Below are 15,096 nucleotides of genomic sequence, written 5' to 3' on the forward strand. Positions count from 1 at the left end.
AGGCACGTACGTGGCGGAGAAGAGTGCCGACCGACAGAGCAGAGTGTGTGGTCTGGTCTGGTCGCACCAGCAACTCAGCACTCGCTAAACCGGACCATGGGCAGCCCGGCCCAGATGGTCCAGAAATTCCGGGATGGGCCTAAACCTGAATTTGAGCCTCAAGGTCTGGGGGCTCCTATTCCCCGTCTTTACCGGGCCCCCACCTGGAGGGTGTGGTGATGGCCCCCCGCAGATTTCGGCCCAGCAACTGGTAAGATTCTCTCGTTTTTATTTCTTCTTTTTGTTTAGATTTAAAAATGTTTAAATTATCAAATTTAAATCTAAAAAAATTCAAACATAAAAATACTTCAGATAAAAAAATGTTCAAACATACAAAATGTTGAAATTTAAAAAATGTTTAAATTTTAAAATGTTCAAATTTCTAAAAAGTTCAAAAAACTCAAATCTGAAAAAAAATCAAACGTGAAAAAGTTAAAAATAAAAAAGATTTAAAAAAAATCGAAAAAATGTTTAAAACTTAAAAAAATCAAATTCTTAAAAATGTTTAAAATTTGAAAAGTTCAAAAAAAATTGTCTGTCAAGAAGGAAAACTAGTAGAACCGATGAAAAAAATCAGAGGAAAACGGAGAACTGCAGAAAACCCTAATCTGCTGAAAACCGGAAAAAAAACCCTTCAAAATAACGAAACCCGAAACCACCCAGCCCCCGCTAATGGGCCTAGCCCAGCCGGCGTTTGCTTTAGGCGGCCCCGATCAATCATCGGGGCCACAATGAGCGGTGAATAGGAACGGTGTCAAGGTCTGGCTAGGCTGGTCTCAGGGTTCACATATGGGCGGGCTAAGGTAGGCCTAGCCCGAGTCCCAACAGGCTTTTCCATTGGTTGGACTGGGCTTTAGCCTGAATTTGAGCCCAATGGCCAGGCCGGGTGGGCCCAATTCTGGTGGGCTTTTTGTGGCCTGGCCCACAGGCCACAGCCCAACTTGAAGTAATTCTAGGTACTCCTATATAACTAGCTAAATGGATGGGCCATGAACGGTTAGCACATTTTTTAAACAAATACTATGTATCTTTTCAAATATAAATAAAAAAGTTGTATGTTAGGTTTAATATTAATTTTGTTTGTGCATAAAATTATAGTTCATAAATTGTAGACCAAGTAAAACTTCAACTGGGTACGTTAATGGCGAGATGCCGAGGTGTTACATGATGCAGTGTTGTTGCATTAAATGACAAATGATGTGAATCATGTAAGATCGGCTAGTAACCGAGTGACCAGGTGGTTAGCTTGTAAGGGGTAGGTGTTAGCCTGCTAAGTAACTATATGGGTGCATGTTGGTCAACCATGTGATGCGTACGGATACAACAACGGAAGATCGATCATGTCAACTGATAGTTGTTTAGTGCATTAATGCATGACTAGCTAGTGGAGTTAGTTTACATCTTCAAGATAAAAATTTTACTTCACTATAGCGTATCCAATTAACATACGGTCTTGTTTAGTATACCTTTTGTAGCATATTTACTTGCAACATAATAGCGATGGACGATAATAATATAAAATGGCCTTTGCTATACAATAACAACCACTATCTTGGCAAATTAGTACACTTATAATTTTCAACTTCTCGTTTGATATTCCTTTTATATATTTTTGTATGCATTGTCCCTCAAGCGGGCTCTGTGGCCGAATCCCCTTAGATATGAGAACCATATAATACCAAATTTAATACTTTCACATATTAAGTTGTGCCAAACCGGATAAATTGTCAAAGCATATATGTGAATTTATGGTATTATCTTTAAATACATTGTTAGAGAGCTTTAAAGTGTATGCCACAACAAATATCTTGACATAGGTTCCAAAGTGTATACCTAACTTAAATGTATTTTTATAAAACCCTAGAGTGTTTGAGATATTTGCATGAGGTTTGTACTCTGAGCAGAGCAGTGGCTTTTGCAGCTGGCTTAGCTAGTCTAACGGAAATACATGGTTTTATCTTACCTTAGCTAGAATGTACTAGAAACATGTTCATCAATTATATCTAAGGGAACAATGTGCATTGCACTTTGCTCAGTCTTCTCGTATGTGATCATTAGCTATATAATCGTGTGTTGCAACAGAAATAAGATAAAGCACATCAATATATTGCTTCAGAAAAATGAGATATGTGCAGACATTTAGAATTTTTTACCTTCAAGTGTACCCAGCGAGTAGGGGCATTGAAAAATGAGATATGTGCAGACATTTCTTGGTTTTGCAGGGTCCTGCCCACAATCGAAGATGGACCAAAGTTAGGATTGGGCATCGAATTGAAGGAGGGTACCACGCCAAAAAAAAAAAAACCATGCAAATCATTTTTTGTTCAGAATTTTTAAATTTTTTTAACTATGTTTAAAAGTCATTTTTTAAATCAGGAGCATATGCTTCCGGGTGCAAAAAAAAAAAAAAACCTGCCTCATCCTGTAGTAGACCAAAAATCCATCCGGACTAATCCAAGGAATCAAACGGCTTAGGTATAGACAAACTTCTTACGTACCATCTTGAAAAATTCTTGAAATTCAAAAGCGGCCCTAGTCATGCGACCGGAGCACCCTCATGAAATAAACCGAGCCTGGTCCGTTGAGATGTCAAGGCGGCGATCCGAGTACGCGATCGACGGTGACACGGCGTTCGTTGCATATGTGATTCCGTGCTCTGGTCAGTCTCACCCTGACGATGCCAACCTCTCATCCTTCCCGTTCCATCATCGACTGCCGACGCGCGCGCGCATGTGGCGACGCAATCCAACTCAATTGACTCCGTTCCTGTATCTCAGTCCAGCACGCCTGAATTCTCTTCTCACTTTCCCTTGCGGCGACACGCTTGCTGAGTCTCGTGAGAATGAACAAGAGACACGATATCCCTACGTTTGAACGCGAGCCCACACGCTAAGTTGACGTAGGACCTCTAGGGTTAGAATGAGCTGGGACGTCCATCGAGAATGCTAACTCTGGCGTCAAATTCAGCTCCATTGCAGAAAGGGATCGTTGCCGCATGAGGAAGTTACTTGCGTCCATCGGATGATCCATGCATAACAACTCTTCTCTTTCGCCATGACATGCATGCATCAACTTTCTTTGTATTGGCTAGAGATTGCTTCAACCGCGCGGTAATGGCATGCATAACCAACTCAACAAACTGATTGACACTCGGGTAACTAAGTTCCAGCTGCCATGTCGCTCCCACAAAAGGCAGAATCCTCTCTCTTTTTTTCTCCTTGCGAGGAAGGCTAAAAGAGAGTAGTTCGATTTGGTGATGGGAACATGCGGAGATTCGTTGCTATAGTCATCCTAAAATGGTATTACCTCCGTTCCGAAATATAATTATTTAAAAAACTAATTTAGCTTTCTGAAATGGCTTATATTTTGAAACGGTGGTAGTGTTTGTGAGCTACTAAGGGTGTGTTCGGTTGGTGTCACCAAGTGAAATGTAATGGGATGGTTCCGTACCTAGATCTCATTCCGGTGTTTAGTTGGAAAATGGAATGGAACGAGGTGGTTCCTCAAAAGAGAATATTCTCTCCAGATCCAGAACGCACCCATTCCTCAAAATCGGTGGAATCTCCCCATTCCTCTATGCTAAAGCCACCCACACTCACTCAACTCCTCTATTCTCTCATAACTTTATTCTGCTAAACGCACCCCACGCATGCTCATATCTTCTATTCCCAGAATATGTTACATTCCACTCTCCAACCGAACACTAGAACAAAACCAACCAATTCCATATTCTAGCTCAAATTGAACACAAGAATGGAACCAACCCATTCTTCCGAAATGGAATGATGACATTACATTCCACTTGATTCTCAAACCGAACACACCCTAAGGCAAGCACTACTGGAGACAGGCCCTTCAGTCCCGGCCCGTAAGGACTAAATGCTAAACCTTTAGTCCCGGCCCGATTACCAGCTGGGACAAAAGGTCCTCCACGTGCGCGCGCCGGGGCGAAGGATCTTTAGTCCCAGTTTGTAACACCAACCGGGACTAAAGGCTATTTCGTCAAAAAATATTTATCCATTTTTGTTTCTAATTATTTTTCACTCCCTCTTTTTTCTATTTTTTAGAATTTCTATTATTTCAGTTATTTGACAAGTTTAGTCTCTAACTATACTTAATTTCTAGTCAAATTACTTACTTGTGGTTAAACTTCCGGCTCAGTCACCCATCCTCCAACTACTCCAGCACTAGCACGCTTAACTTTCGAGTTCCTTCCTGTCCCGCCTCCAAGTGCTTCACGTGCATGTTATTGATACTAGTATCATATCAATCATATTAACATGTTGGTCGATATCACACTTCTTTATTGTTTAAATTCCAAATAATTCTTTTAATAAATATAAAGTAATGATGTAATAATAATTTTGAATAAATAAATAAATATTAGTGAATATGGAGCTAATTTTTTTAATTTGTATTATTTTATTATTTTAATTTTTTAAATAATTTTTTTGCCAAACCAAAAACATGAAAATTTGAAAATCTAAGAATTGCCTAACCTCCTTTATGGTTAAGTAACAGTAATCTTTATGCATGATTCAATTATTAATTTAAAATTTTAAAAATATAAAATCCTGAATTTCTAGCAAATACTAAAATGTTCCTGCTTTCATATTTCTATTTGGAATTTTGAGAATCTAAAAATTGGCTAATCGGGTATCTTTTGTATTTTAGAAAGCTAAAAAAGGCGATCCACGTGGGGGGGGGGGTGGAGGTGCGTGGGAGCCAAAAAACCTAGAAAGCTTTTAGTCCCGGTTCGTAATACCAACCGGGACTAAAGGCTTTTGCCTCGGAGGCAGCCTGCCGCCACCCCTTTAGTCCCGGTTGGTATTACCAACTGGAACTAAAGGTTCCTAACGAACCAGGACCAAAGGGTGCCGTACGCGTGGGTGGATTCAGGCGACGTGGCCAGGCATTTAGTCCCGGCCCAGACTATGGCCGGAACTAAAGGGGCCTGACGAAAGACCTGTTTTCTACTAGTGAAGTACCTGCCAACAATCTTGGATTCTTTTTTCCTCCTTGCGAGAAAGGCTAAAAGAGAGTAGATTTGGTGATGGGGACACGCGGAGATTTGTTGATATAGTCATCGTAGAAGGGTAGTGCTTGTGAGTGACTGAGCCAAGTACTTGCCAACAATCGTGGATTCTTTCACGACAGTAGGGCGATGAATCTAGGGTTTGACATCTCTGCCATGTTTTCCTTTCTTACTTTCTTTAAAAAAAAGTGAATTCCATTTTTTACTCTATAGTTGTGCATTTGTGACACATATTAGCCCATTTAGTGGAACTTCTACCAAAATATCACAATTAGGAGGCTTTAAACACGGATTAGCCCAAATTTAGCATTTTGCTTGTTATTGTTAAAGAGGATAGGCATGATATGTCGACGTGGGCGACAAAATATGTAAATATCGGAGGGCATCATGGGCAATTGTGTCCAAACTTCTTTAATCCATATGGTCCATTCCTCACTATTGTCTTGATATTTTTGCACCATTGTCATCACCTAACATCTTGCCCAATGAACACACATCAGAAAACAAGGGTCCAAAGCTTTTAAAATGGGTAATCTACACGAATGTTCACTCAGCGGGGTAATTAATGTCACAAATGCATAACTAGAGGGTAAAAAGTGGAATTCACTCTTTAAAAAATTCTAAATTTACCATCAAGCTGACAATTTTGAAAAGGGCACAGATCCAGTCACGACGCAGTGCTAAATTTGGCGTCCTCGCTTGATATAGTTAGGTTATTTTTCCTGAGAGGGAGGTAAAATGAAAGAGCATATTCGGTGAACTGGGAGCATGCGGATATATAATTTTTTTGCTAGACGTCACAAATTGGCAGCGGTAGAGAGCCAATAAAATTGCCATAAGATATCCTAGAAAGGACAAGACAATGATGAATCTACGGCTTGGACAACCTAGAGGGTCAACTTCAGGTGAGCCAACATTCCAGTGTCTCGGGAGACATGCGGCGACGACCACCGCCCTCCAATCTCCACTGGCCAGAGCGTTGGTCCCTTCTCCCTCCACTTACTGCTCCGGCGGCAAGAGAGAGGGGGTCTTGTCGCGTTCTATAGTTAGGTTTAGGGTTTGTCTAGTGTGGTGTGTTGCGTCGTTTGGGTGGTAGGAGCGACACCGTGACGAATATATATGCCTAAACCTTACTCCCACACCGGTGGTGACCTTCACGGCGGTATCGGAGTTTATGACAGTGTGGTGTTGTCGATCCTTTAGATTGGTAACTTGGTTTTCTCGTTGTTAGGGATCTATTTCTCGCCGTGTCGGTAGGGCCTGTGAACCGTGGTGAGGTGGATGCTCTAGAGCGAGGATGTTGGTACAGACGTGGTTGCTCTAAAAAAAACTTGCAACGTGAACAAATGTTGACTTTATCAAATTTGAAGCTCGACAATTCCAGTATTTACGTTTCTGTGTGTAATTCTTGCGAATCTACATTCTACTCTGGGTTTCCTGGTAAAATACCGAAATTGTAAATATCAGATAATTCAATTTATTTGCGGTCCCACCGGTCGGTCAGCGACCTTCATCCTCCCTGATCTGAACCCGAGCCCCGCGATGTTGACCGGAATGAATCCCAGATAAGCCTTGGTGGCAATCCGTCTTTTCACGCCACCACCAGCTCACCTATAAATACACCGCGCTAAACTAATCGCCGCCTCCTGCGTGTGTGATCTCGCTTCGCTCCCCGTAATTTAATTTATAAAAAAGATCCCTAATTTATCTCCCCTTCCTTTCTCGACTATACTACTAGCTAGTAGCTTCCACAGCTCGAATCACTACTTTGTTTTCAATCACTACTTCAATAAAAATCGGCGCGAGTTCGGATTCGCCTGTCGCCGCGCACTCCAATCCCCAGGCTCACTGGTTCATCGATCGCGCGGGCGCGGAGTTTCGGTGTGGATTCTCTGCCGATTCGGGCCTCCGGTAAGGCGATTCCGCGGGTGTTGTGCCCAATCGTGGGTGGGATTAGCTCCTCTCGAGTTTCTTTCTTTTGATTTTGGAGATGGGTTCAAATTTCAGGGTATGGAGCGCCGTGGGCTGCTCAAGGCGGTGCTTCTGGCGTGCTTGCTTGTGGTTTGCTCCGGGAGAGGTAAATGACTTGCCCTCCTCTTTATTTATTTTTTGACATGGTAAATGACCAGCCTTCCTCTTGTCCCTTCGCTGCAAGATGTTGTCTTGTTAGAACTGTTTGCTGTGCTTGACTGTAATATATGTAAAAGTAATGCTTGCCATGTCTCAGTATGGAAATACAGATACAAGTTTATTCCAGCAAAACAAATCGTAATTGGAGGTATGAATCTCAGAATGGCTATATAAGCAAAGAAAAAAAAAACATATCACTAGTACATTCAGATTTGAAATGCCGGGCTCGAAAGTGGCAATGTGTCTAGTTGGTATACTTTTGTCACATTGATAATAGCTTCTTCTTTTAACTTCTTTGCTTGTTCCGACTAGAAGATTTAATTTAACTTTTACAAGATACCATAAACTTCAGATTACTTCTCACGAAAACAAAAAGGTTATTACAAAGGCAGTACGTAAATTTGAATCTGAGACTGAGACAGTATTGTTACATGATTCTTTTGCTTCTCTTGGTTCTGTGTTTTCTCCATTTATCCAGCACTATCCATTGTAGTTCCTTAGCGCTTTGCATTTTCTTTTAAACTTGTTCAAGCTTACAGCAGTTTCTTTTTAAATAATAAGAACCCAAATCTGCGTCCGTGAGGACTTGTTGTACATCCACTTCCCTAACCAAGTGAGCTAGGCTTGTATCCTAGCCGGTTGAGGGTTTTATTAATTTAAAGCTGGGCTCTTTCGAGCTTTATGTCTAAAGTCCATGTTGCTCTTGATATTGATGCTCTTTTGTATGGTTCAGCACCTATGGTTAAACATCAGTCGTCCGATACCATATACAACTCAACTCTTGCCAAGATACTGGTGGAATATGCTTCTGCTGTAAGTTCATTCACCTTTTCTTTATCTTAATTGTTCTGAATATTTGCTCATCACTTAAGATGAATTAGCTTGTCAGATTCGTTCTGGTATCTTGGAAAGTCTTATACACGTGTGCAGTATTACTTAAGTTACTACTATCCGTTTATGCAAATTTAGAATTCGGTGATGTCTTGCAGATCTACACTGCTGATTTGACACAATTGTTTACCTGGACATGTGATAGATGCGGTGACCTGATCAAGGTAACGCTTCACACCACTCATGTGCTTTCTGTTTGCTGTAACATAAAAATGTTTGTCCAGCTTCATACATGACTGTTATGGATGATGAAACTTGTTGGATGACCCAGGGGTTCGAGATGATGGACATCATCGTAGATGTGGAGAACTGCTTAGAGGTCCTTTCCTACTTGTGCTCATAGTCTGTTTATCTCTGTATGTTTAGCATCTTCTAAGTTGGCCATATTTTGATTAACAAACAGGCATATGTTGGTTTTGCCAGTGATATTAATGCTGTCGTTGTTGTGTTCAGAGGAACTCAAGAGAACAGGTAGCTAACATATACCTTGTTTTGATTGGTCATTAACAGAAACAATTAAGTTCTCATTCAGAATGTTTTATCTCTTATTAGAGGCAGGCCTTATGTATTTCGATTTCACTCATCCTTACGTACTTATCATTTATATAAATCTTGAGCATATCTATGTATAGTGTAATGCTCGTGCAATGGAACTCTCCAAACCCCTAACTGTACTGACCCTCCAATTTATCAGCATCCAGAACTGGATAGAGGACTTGCTATGGAAACAACTTGATCTTGATTACCCTGGCATGCCTGAAGCAAGGGTGAGCATAGCTAAGGCATATAGTTGAATTTCGTTGTATTAAACTGATATTCACAGTTGTGCTCCCTTGGATATAGGTACACCGAGGATTTTACTCTGCTTATCATAACACAACATTACGTGATGGAGTTGTCGGTGGCATTTCAAAGACCCGGAAACTGTATGGAGATGTTCCGATCATGATTACAGGGCACTCAATGGGTGCAGCTATCGCTTCATTTTGTGCACTTGATCTTGTTGTGAGTAATAAACCTTGTTGATCTGAAACCTATTAAATTTGAGTATTTGTTTAAGTTGCATAGAAAATTGTGTTCCACAAATCGACGTGATAATTTTTCACATTATACTAGTTATATGGACATTTTACATTCTGAGTATTGCTCTTAGTCTATACAAACTTCTACATGTCCGAGCAATCAGCTATTTGCCACATATCTATTTCCTTCTCATTTAAATTCCCCATCTAAACAGAAACGTATGTTCTATTTCAGGTGAACTATGGGCTAGATGGTGTGAAACTAATGACATTTGGGCAACCTCGTATCGGCAATGAGGCCTTTGCTTCCTATTTCAAGGTGTACCTGCCTCATGCGATCCGAGTTACTAATGCGCATGATATCGTCCCTCACCTGCCACCGTACTTCACGCTCTTCCCGCAGAAGACCTACCATCACTTCCCCACAGAGGTATGCTCAACTGTAGCACACTTGCTGTGCCCAATTGCTCTCATAGCTACTCTGCAAAGCCTTCCATAGTCTGCAGCGACAACAAAAGTGCATTTAGTCCCCAAATGGAACCTAAGAGCCATGTAGAATCGAACTGTTTCCTGTAATCATATCTCTACATGTTTCTATGGCCTAATGACCCACTGTTCCTGTCGTGTGATATTGTTCAGGTATGGGTCCATGATGTCGGGCTCGGAAGCCTGATATACACGGTCGAGCAGATCTGCGATGACTCCGGCGAAGACCCGGCGTGCTGCAGGTCCCTCCCTCCCTCCCTACCTTCATCACCACTTGTTAAGCATTGCCTGATGCCTCCTGGTTAACATTTGGTTCTGTCTTCTTCAGGTCCGTGAGCGGCAACAGCATACTAGACCACATAACCTACCTGGGCGTCAGCATGCACGCCGAGGCATGGAGCAGCTGTAGGATCGTCATGGAATACACCGAGCTGCAGCACAAGATGGACCTTTACGGTAACATCGTTTTGTCGAAGCAGCCAGATTTACATAGCGCCCAGTGAATCCATGTAAAGATCTCATGTACCATAGGAGTAGCACCAAGCTCCCTCTGTTTCGTTGTTTCTGCTTTCAGAAAGGGGGATGACACGTTTACTGGAAGATGCTTGCTGTAAATGTTGTTTGGTTATACAAAGCATTTTTTTCAGTTCAAAACACGTTTACTGGAAGATGCTTGCTGTAAATGTTGTTTTGTTAGACAAAGCATTTTTTTCAGTTTAAAATATGCACTCCCTCTGTTCATCTTTGTTTGCCTGCCACTTTTGACCGAATTTCCAACACAATACTTGTAATTTATGGTTCCCAAGATGAATGTGATCAGTTCAGAAACGTTTGGCGCTAACATGCAAGGTGCATAACTGGCGAAGATAGCAACATATACATGTACACCACATGGGAGAAAACAATAGGCTCTGAATAATACTTTGCTCCATATGCTAAACCATGTTCACGCTAAGATACAGGTAGAAGTACATTCAAGCTAATACAAATAAATGAGTGATCAGGTAACTCAAGACAACAAAAGAAAAACAGTAGCTGTACGAAATACAGGTAACACTATCCTATCCCCAAACCTGAAATCTCATCAGAAGAAATTTCACTGACTCCGGGTGGCCAAACCTGCCTGACACAGTTGTACAATTGGTTCCATAACAGAGGTGCAGGTGAACACATTCATCCTAATTGTGTGGCCACAACTTTGAGATTCAACCTTCCCCTTCTCCTTTTCCGCATTTCTAGCTGCATCTTGTAGGCTCCTGAGCTCTACAAGGACATGAGTACATGAAACAATCACATTCTCAAAGGAATGGACGCAGCCAGCAGAAGGCATGTCAGTGGCAACGACAAACAGATAAAGCAACCCATGAGGCAATGCTGATAGCCAGAGAGGCGCAAGAAAAAAAGCCTTTATTCACAGACAACGGGGCCGAGCTGGAACAAACACCATGTTCCTAATTCTGGCCCGTTTGGTGCTGATGAGAGAACTCGTCCCTCAGCCAGAGCAACGACTTAACAGAGCTGTCCACTTACTCATTTGTACTATCAAAGCTACCATGACCATTGGGTGGCTTCCGTTCTCTGGAATTCTCCCCCCACATTTTGGCATCTGCAATAGCACGCTGCCTGTCAGCACTCCTTCGGTTTTCTCTTTTTCTTCCTGTTTGAGCTGGACTACCTAGTGGCGATCCTGCCATGTCCATCTCATCCAATCCTGATCTCCGACCAGAACCACCAGTAGAACTAGTCCGGCTAACCTCCCCTCCATACTTTGATGCCCTGGCAGCCTCCTTCCTCAAGTCTGGAGAATGATGATTTGGTGAGCGTGTGCTGCGTTGATCACCGTTCCGCCCACCCATATTTCTGGCCCTAGGGGTCGATGAATTGCTTCGATTTGGGGTATTTGGATCATATGTCTGAGAAGCTAGATATGAGAGGGCAGTCACAACATCTCCTATATGAGGGCGAGTCGTCGCTTGTTCTTGCAAACACATGGCAGCAACAGCTAAAGCCTGATACAGACCTCTCATAGGGAACCGGCCTTGAAGCATTGGGTCAGCCATTTTAGGAAATTTCCTGCGATCCTTGAAGAGTGGACGAGCCTGCAGATCGGACAAGCTGTATTAATTACCCAGTCGAAATGCAACAAAGTTCTATTTCTGGTGAGAGTTAAAGACTGCAACAAACGTGGAATGTAACTGGTCCCGGAAGTCATTTTAATTACCCAGTCAAAATGCAACGAAATGTAACTGGTCCTGGAAGTCATTTTAGGACAAGTAGAAAGAAAAGAGCATTTTTAATCAAAAGTGCAATGGCTTAGCTCAATTAGCAGGATAGTATCTCACTAAGAATACAACAGTAAAACAAGGAGCTGCGTGCAAACCCCAGCACAAAATTATCAAGTATAGCATGTCAACTGAGATAAGCATAGTAGTACCAAAACATACCCATGCCACTAGGTTCTGCTCCCCCTGGGGTTTGGTATTGTCAATTGCTTTGCGCCCTGTAATCAGTTCAAGGAAAACAACACCAAAGCTGTAGACGTCTGATTTCACTGTGAGCTGGCCAGTCATTGCATATTCTGGGGCACAGTAGCCGTACGTTCCCATCACCCGCGTTGAAACATGAGTCTTATCACCAACCGGACCGAGCTTTGCTAGGCCGAAGTCAGACAGCTTAGGGTGAAATCCTTCACCAAGAAGAATGTTTGACGACTTGAAATCCCGGTAAATAACAGGAGGGCTGGCCTTGTCATGTAGATGTTCCAAGCCCTTAGCTGCACCTGCAGCTATCTTCATCCGTGTGTTCCAATCAAGAGCTTCCTTTTCAGGTGGCACATCTATTTAAATTAAAAGATATTACTTTAGCCATCAAGTACAGATGCCATTAAACAGTAAAGGATGCAAGTGCAACAGTACTGACTCATGATGAGTGCAACATGTAATAAAATACTTTGTATTGTTCACACATAAAAACTTTGTACAAGTTGCTATACTCACGCATGTAATTTTAAAGATTAGATGGCAAAGAGAGGATAAACAAACCATGCAAATGATCTTCTAGTGAACCCAGTGGCATGAACTCATAGACAAGAAGGCGTTGGTCACCATCAGCACAGTAACCAATTAGATTGACAAGGTTAGTGTGATGCAAGAGACTGAGCATGAGGACCTCAACGAGAAATTCTCTATTTCCTTGGAGACCATTGCGGTCAAGTTGCTTCACAGCAACAGCCTGAGAAGTAGAGTTATTGGTTAGTGTCACAATGGCCATAAAGGAGAAAACATAGCAACTGTACCAACATTTTACTTGATAAGTGGATATTTCAGCAGCTAAACCGCTCAAAGCCTGAAGATATAGTAAAATCTCAATGTATCCACAGCCCAGGTATGGAAAGACTAACCTGCCCATTATCCAGGCGACCTTTATATACACGGCCGAAACCTCCCTCACCCAAAAGGCTATCTTGCTTGAAGTTTTTAGTGGCAGCAGCAAGCTCACGGAAAGTGAAAATATGAGCTGCAATGTTCTGGCTGTTCCCATCCCTAGGGATGGTCAGATGGTCCTTCTTAGAGTCCAATCCACCCTGTGGTCTCAGTTTATCTGAGGAGACAATGATCCGGAGTTAGCACTCAGTAGTTATAGTACAATCAGTTTAAAGAATTAAACAGAAAAATTTGTGCTACACATAAAGGACTAACATTCTGCCAGTACAAACATGAAGTTGAGTGGTACGGCATGAAGGATGATTTTCTACTCAGGAAGGACTTCAACTTGAAAGGAAAAAAACTTATTTTAAATGATTCATCTAATAAAACGCCACATTTCTCCGCTAGGCAACACTTTGTAACCACTAGACCTAAAAGAATAAATCATATTCCTCTCCTAGGTGAACAGTTAAAGCAAACTTGAAGGCTCAGAACCATTCAGATGGTGCAAGACAGGTGCTTGCTTAATACAGCCGGTCGAGTAAAGTTCACCAGTCAGATTCATGAAGTCATAATACTAGAAGCATCATCACGATGGTGTAAACAGTGGATAGGTATTTCCTACAATCCCTGAGCCTCGTGAAAATAAAGGATCTTGTATCGATGTTTTCTACAATCTATAATCCATCGCATGTTTTATGCTGTTAAACCCCCCAAGCAAGGCACTGCAGCCAATTTGCGTGCGTGCCACTAAGACGAGCAGTTTCCTAGCTGGACATATACACTAGCGCAAACATTTCACCTATATGTAAAAAACGATTAATTGAAATTGGAGCTGCATCATGTGTATATATCCTCTCCTATTGTGTGTCTGGAGTTCACGGGCTGGTAACAGCATACCCATCACTCAGTCTCATGAAAATAAAAAGATCCTCTGTCAATCTTTACTACTCCACCATAATAGGCCACTATAATCCATCATGCATTTCGTGATGCTAGACCAGGAAGGCACCGCAGACAATTTCTTGTGTGTCACCAACAGGAGCAGCTGCCTGCCTAGCTGGAAAACTACACCGGCTCAAAAATATCCCGTATACATGATTAAAATGAGAGCTGCATTATGTGTGTATCTTCTAGTCTCCTATTGTGTGTCTGGAGTTTAAGGGCTGCTAACAGCATACCCATCGCTTGGTACGCATCTATTGAGGGTCATACCATATGCATAGCTAGGCTTGCTACATGTTCTCCTAGTTCCAGTATTCCCAGGAAGTAGTAAATACTACAGAGACCAATACAGCTTCTGAGACGCTCTCGGCTAACGCATAGAGACAAGGCGAACTAACAGCGGCTAATTATCATGGGCAGAAGCTAAAGCTGGAGATTTAAAAAAATTCCAAGATCCGCACCTGATCCGCCGCCCCTGGTCGCGGAGCCGTCCTTGCGCTGCTGGTCCTTGGTGGCGTCGGCGGGCACCGGCTTCTTCCCGTCCCCCGCCTCAAGGCCCGGCCCGAAGCAGGAGAAGCAGCTCATCAGGGTGCCTGACTCCGCACCCTCCCTCCCTCACCGGAAGAAGCAAGCAAGAAACGCACGCGGGGGACAGAGCGGCCGCCGCACCGGACGGGGATCCCTCCCCGATAGGAGAAGATCTCTGCTTGTGGAGGACGGTAGCTCGCCCCAAAGCAAAGCAAGACTGGATTTTTGGGCGGGAGGGGGCGAATTGGGGGCGGGGATTGGGGGAGGGCGGAAGCTACAGGAAGGAGGAGAGGAAGAACATGAGGCTGGGAGAGGAAGAGTGAGAAGCAAAAGTCAGCTCTGTCTGTCTCTGGGGGCGAGTGACCAAACAAGGGATCTTCTGGGGCACATCCGCTTCCCTCTCCTGCCTGCCGGCCGGCCTGCCCCCGCCACGTCATCGTTTGAATTTTCTGCCATCATCGTCGTCCGTTTTCAGACCGCGATTAATTAGGTTTCTGCGCCACACGTTCACATCGGCAGGCGGTAATTGTTTTCGATTTCACATGGCGTGATGGTACTATTTGTGTGGAGTGTGTAGTTCATGACTTCATGGGGT

The 15,096-nt window shown here is 42.8% G+C and overlaps 2 protein-coding genes across 2 annotated transcripts; one reads left to right on the forward strand and one right to left on the reverse strand.

Annotated features, from left to right (window-relative positions):
• Positions 1 to 6,705: 6,705 nt before the first annotated feature.
• LOC124662047 (probable feruloyl esterase A) lies at positions 6,706 to 10,257 on the forward strand. The gene is made up of 11 exons (XM_047199933.1): positions 6,706 to 6,985; positions 7,082 to 7,151; positions 7,938 to 8,017; positions 8,194 to 8,259; positions 8,367 to 8,414; positions 8,499 to 8,566; positions 8,790 to 8,862; positions 8,939 to 9,100; positions 9,353 to 9,547; positions 9,757 to 9,845; positions 9,932 to 10,257. The coding sequence occupies exons 2-11, from the start codon at positions 7,085 to 7,087 to the stop codon at positions 10,104 to 10,106; spliced, it is 1,023 nt and encodes a 340-aa protein (XP_047055889.1). The 5' UTR covers positions 6,706 to 6,985; positions 7,082 to 7,084; the 3' UTR covers positions 10,107 to 10,257.
• Positions 10,258 to 10,508: 251 nt separating this feature from the next.
• Positions 10,509 to 14,747, reverse strand: LOC124662046 (receptor-like cytoplasmic kinase 185). Its single transcript, XM_047199932.1, has 5 exons — positions 14,435 to 14,747; positions 13,004 to 13,203; positions 12,645 to 12,834; positions 12,048 to 12,439; positions 10,509 to 11,702 (listed from the first exon to the last, which is right to left on the reverse strand). Exons 1-5 carry the CDS (start codon positions 14,556 to 14,558, stop codon positions 11,130 to 11,132), a joined length of 1,479 nt encoding a protein of 492 aa, XP_047055888.1. The 5' UTR covers positions 14,559 to 14,747; the 3' UTR covers positions 10,509 to 11,129.
• Between the last annotated feature and the right edge of the window lie 349 nt (positions 14,748 to 15,096).

The sequence above is a fragment of the Lolium rigidum genome, chromosome 6 (genome assembly GCF_022539505.1).
Source record: "Lolium rigidum isolate FL_2022 chromosome 6, APGP_CSIRO_Lrig_0.1, whole genome shotgun sequence".
NCBI classification, from domain to species: Eukaryota; Viridiplantae; Streptophyta; class Magnoliopsida; order Poales; family Poaceae; genus Lolium; species Lolium rigidum.

What these genes read in the sequence shown, in the direction of transcription:
- LOC124662047 (XM_047199933.1), top strand. Translation starts at nt 7,085, where the DNA reads ATGGAGCGCCGTGGGCTGCTCAAGGCGGTGCTTCTGGCGTGCTTGCTT. An exon ending in TGTGGTTTGCTCCGGGAGAG is followed by an intron (nt 7,152 to 7,937) that starts GTAAATGACTTG and finishes TGTATGGTTCAG; the next exon opens with CACCTATGGTTAAACATCAG. An exon ending in CTGGCATGCCTGAAGCAAGG is followed by an intron (nt 8,863 to 8,938) that starts GTGAGCATAGCT and finishes CCTTGGATATAG; the next exon opens with GTACACCGAGGATTTTACTC.
- LOC124662046 (XM_047199932.1), bottom strand. Translation starts at nt 14,558, where the DNA reads ATGAGCTGCTTCTCCTGCTTCGGGCCGGGCCTTGAGGCGGGGGACGGG. An exon ending in GTCGCCTGGATAATGGGCAG is followed by an intron (nt 12,835 to 13,003) that starts GTTAGTCTTTCC and finishes TCTACTTCTCAG; the next exon opens with GCTGTTGCTGTGAAGCAACT. An exon ending in ACTAGAAGATCATTTGCATG is followed by an intron (nt 12,440 to 12,644) that starts GTTTGTTTATCC and finishes TAATTTAAATAG; the next exon opens with ATGTGCCACCTGAAAAGGAA.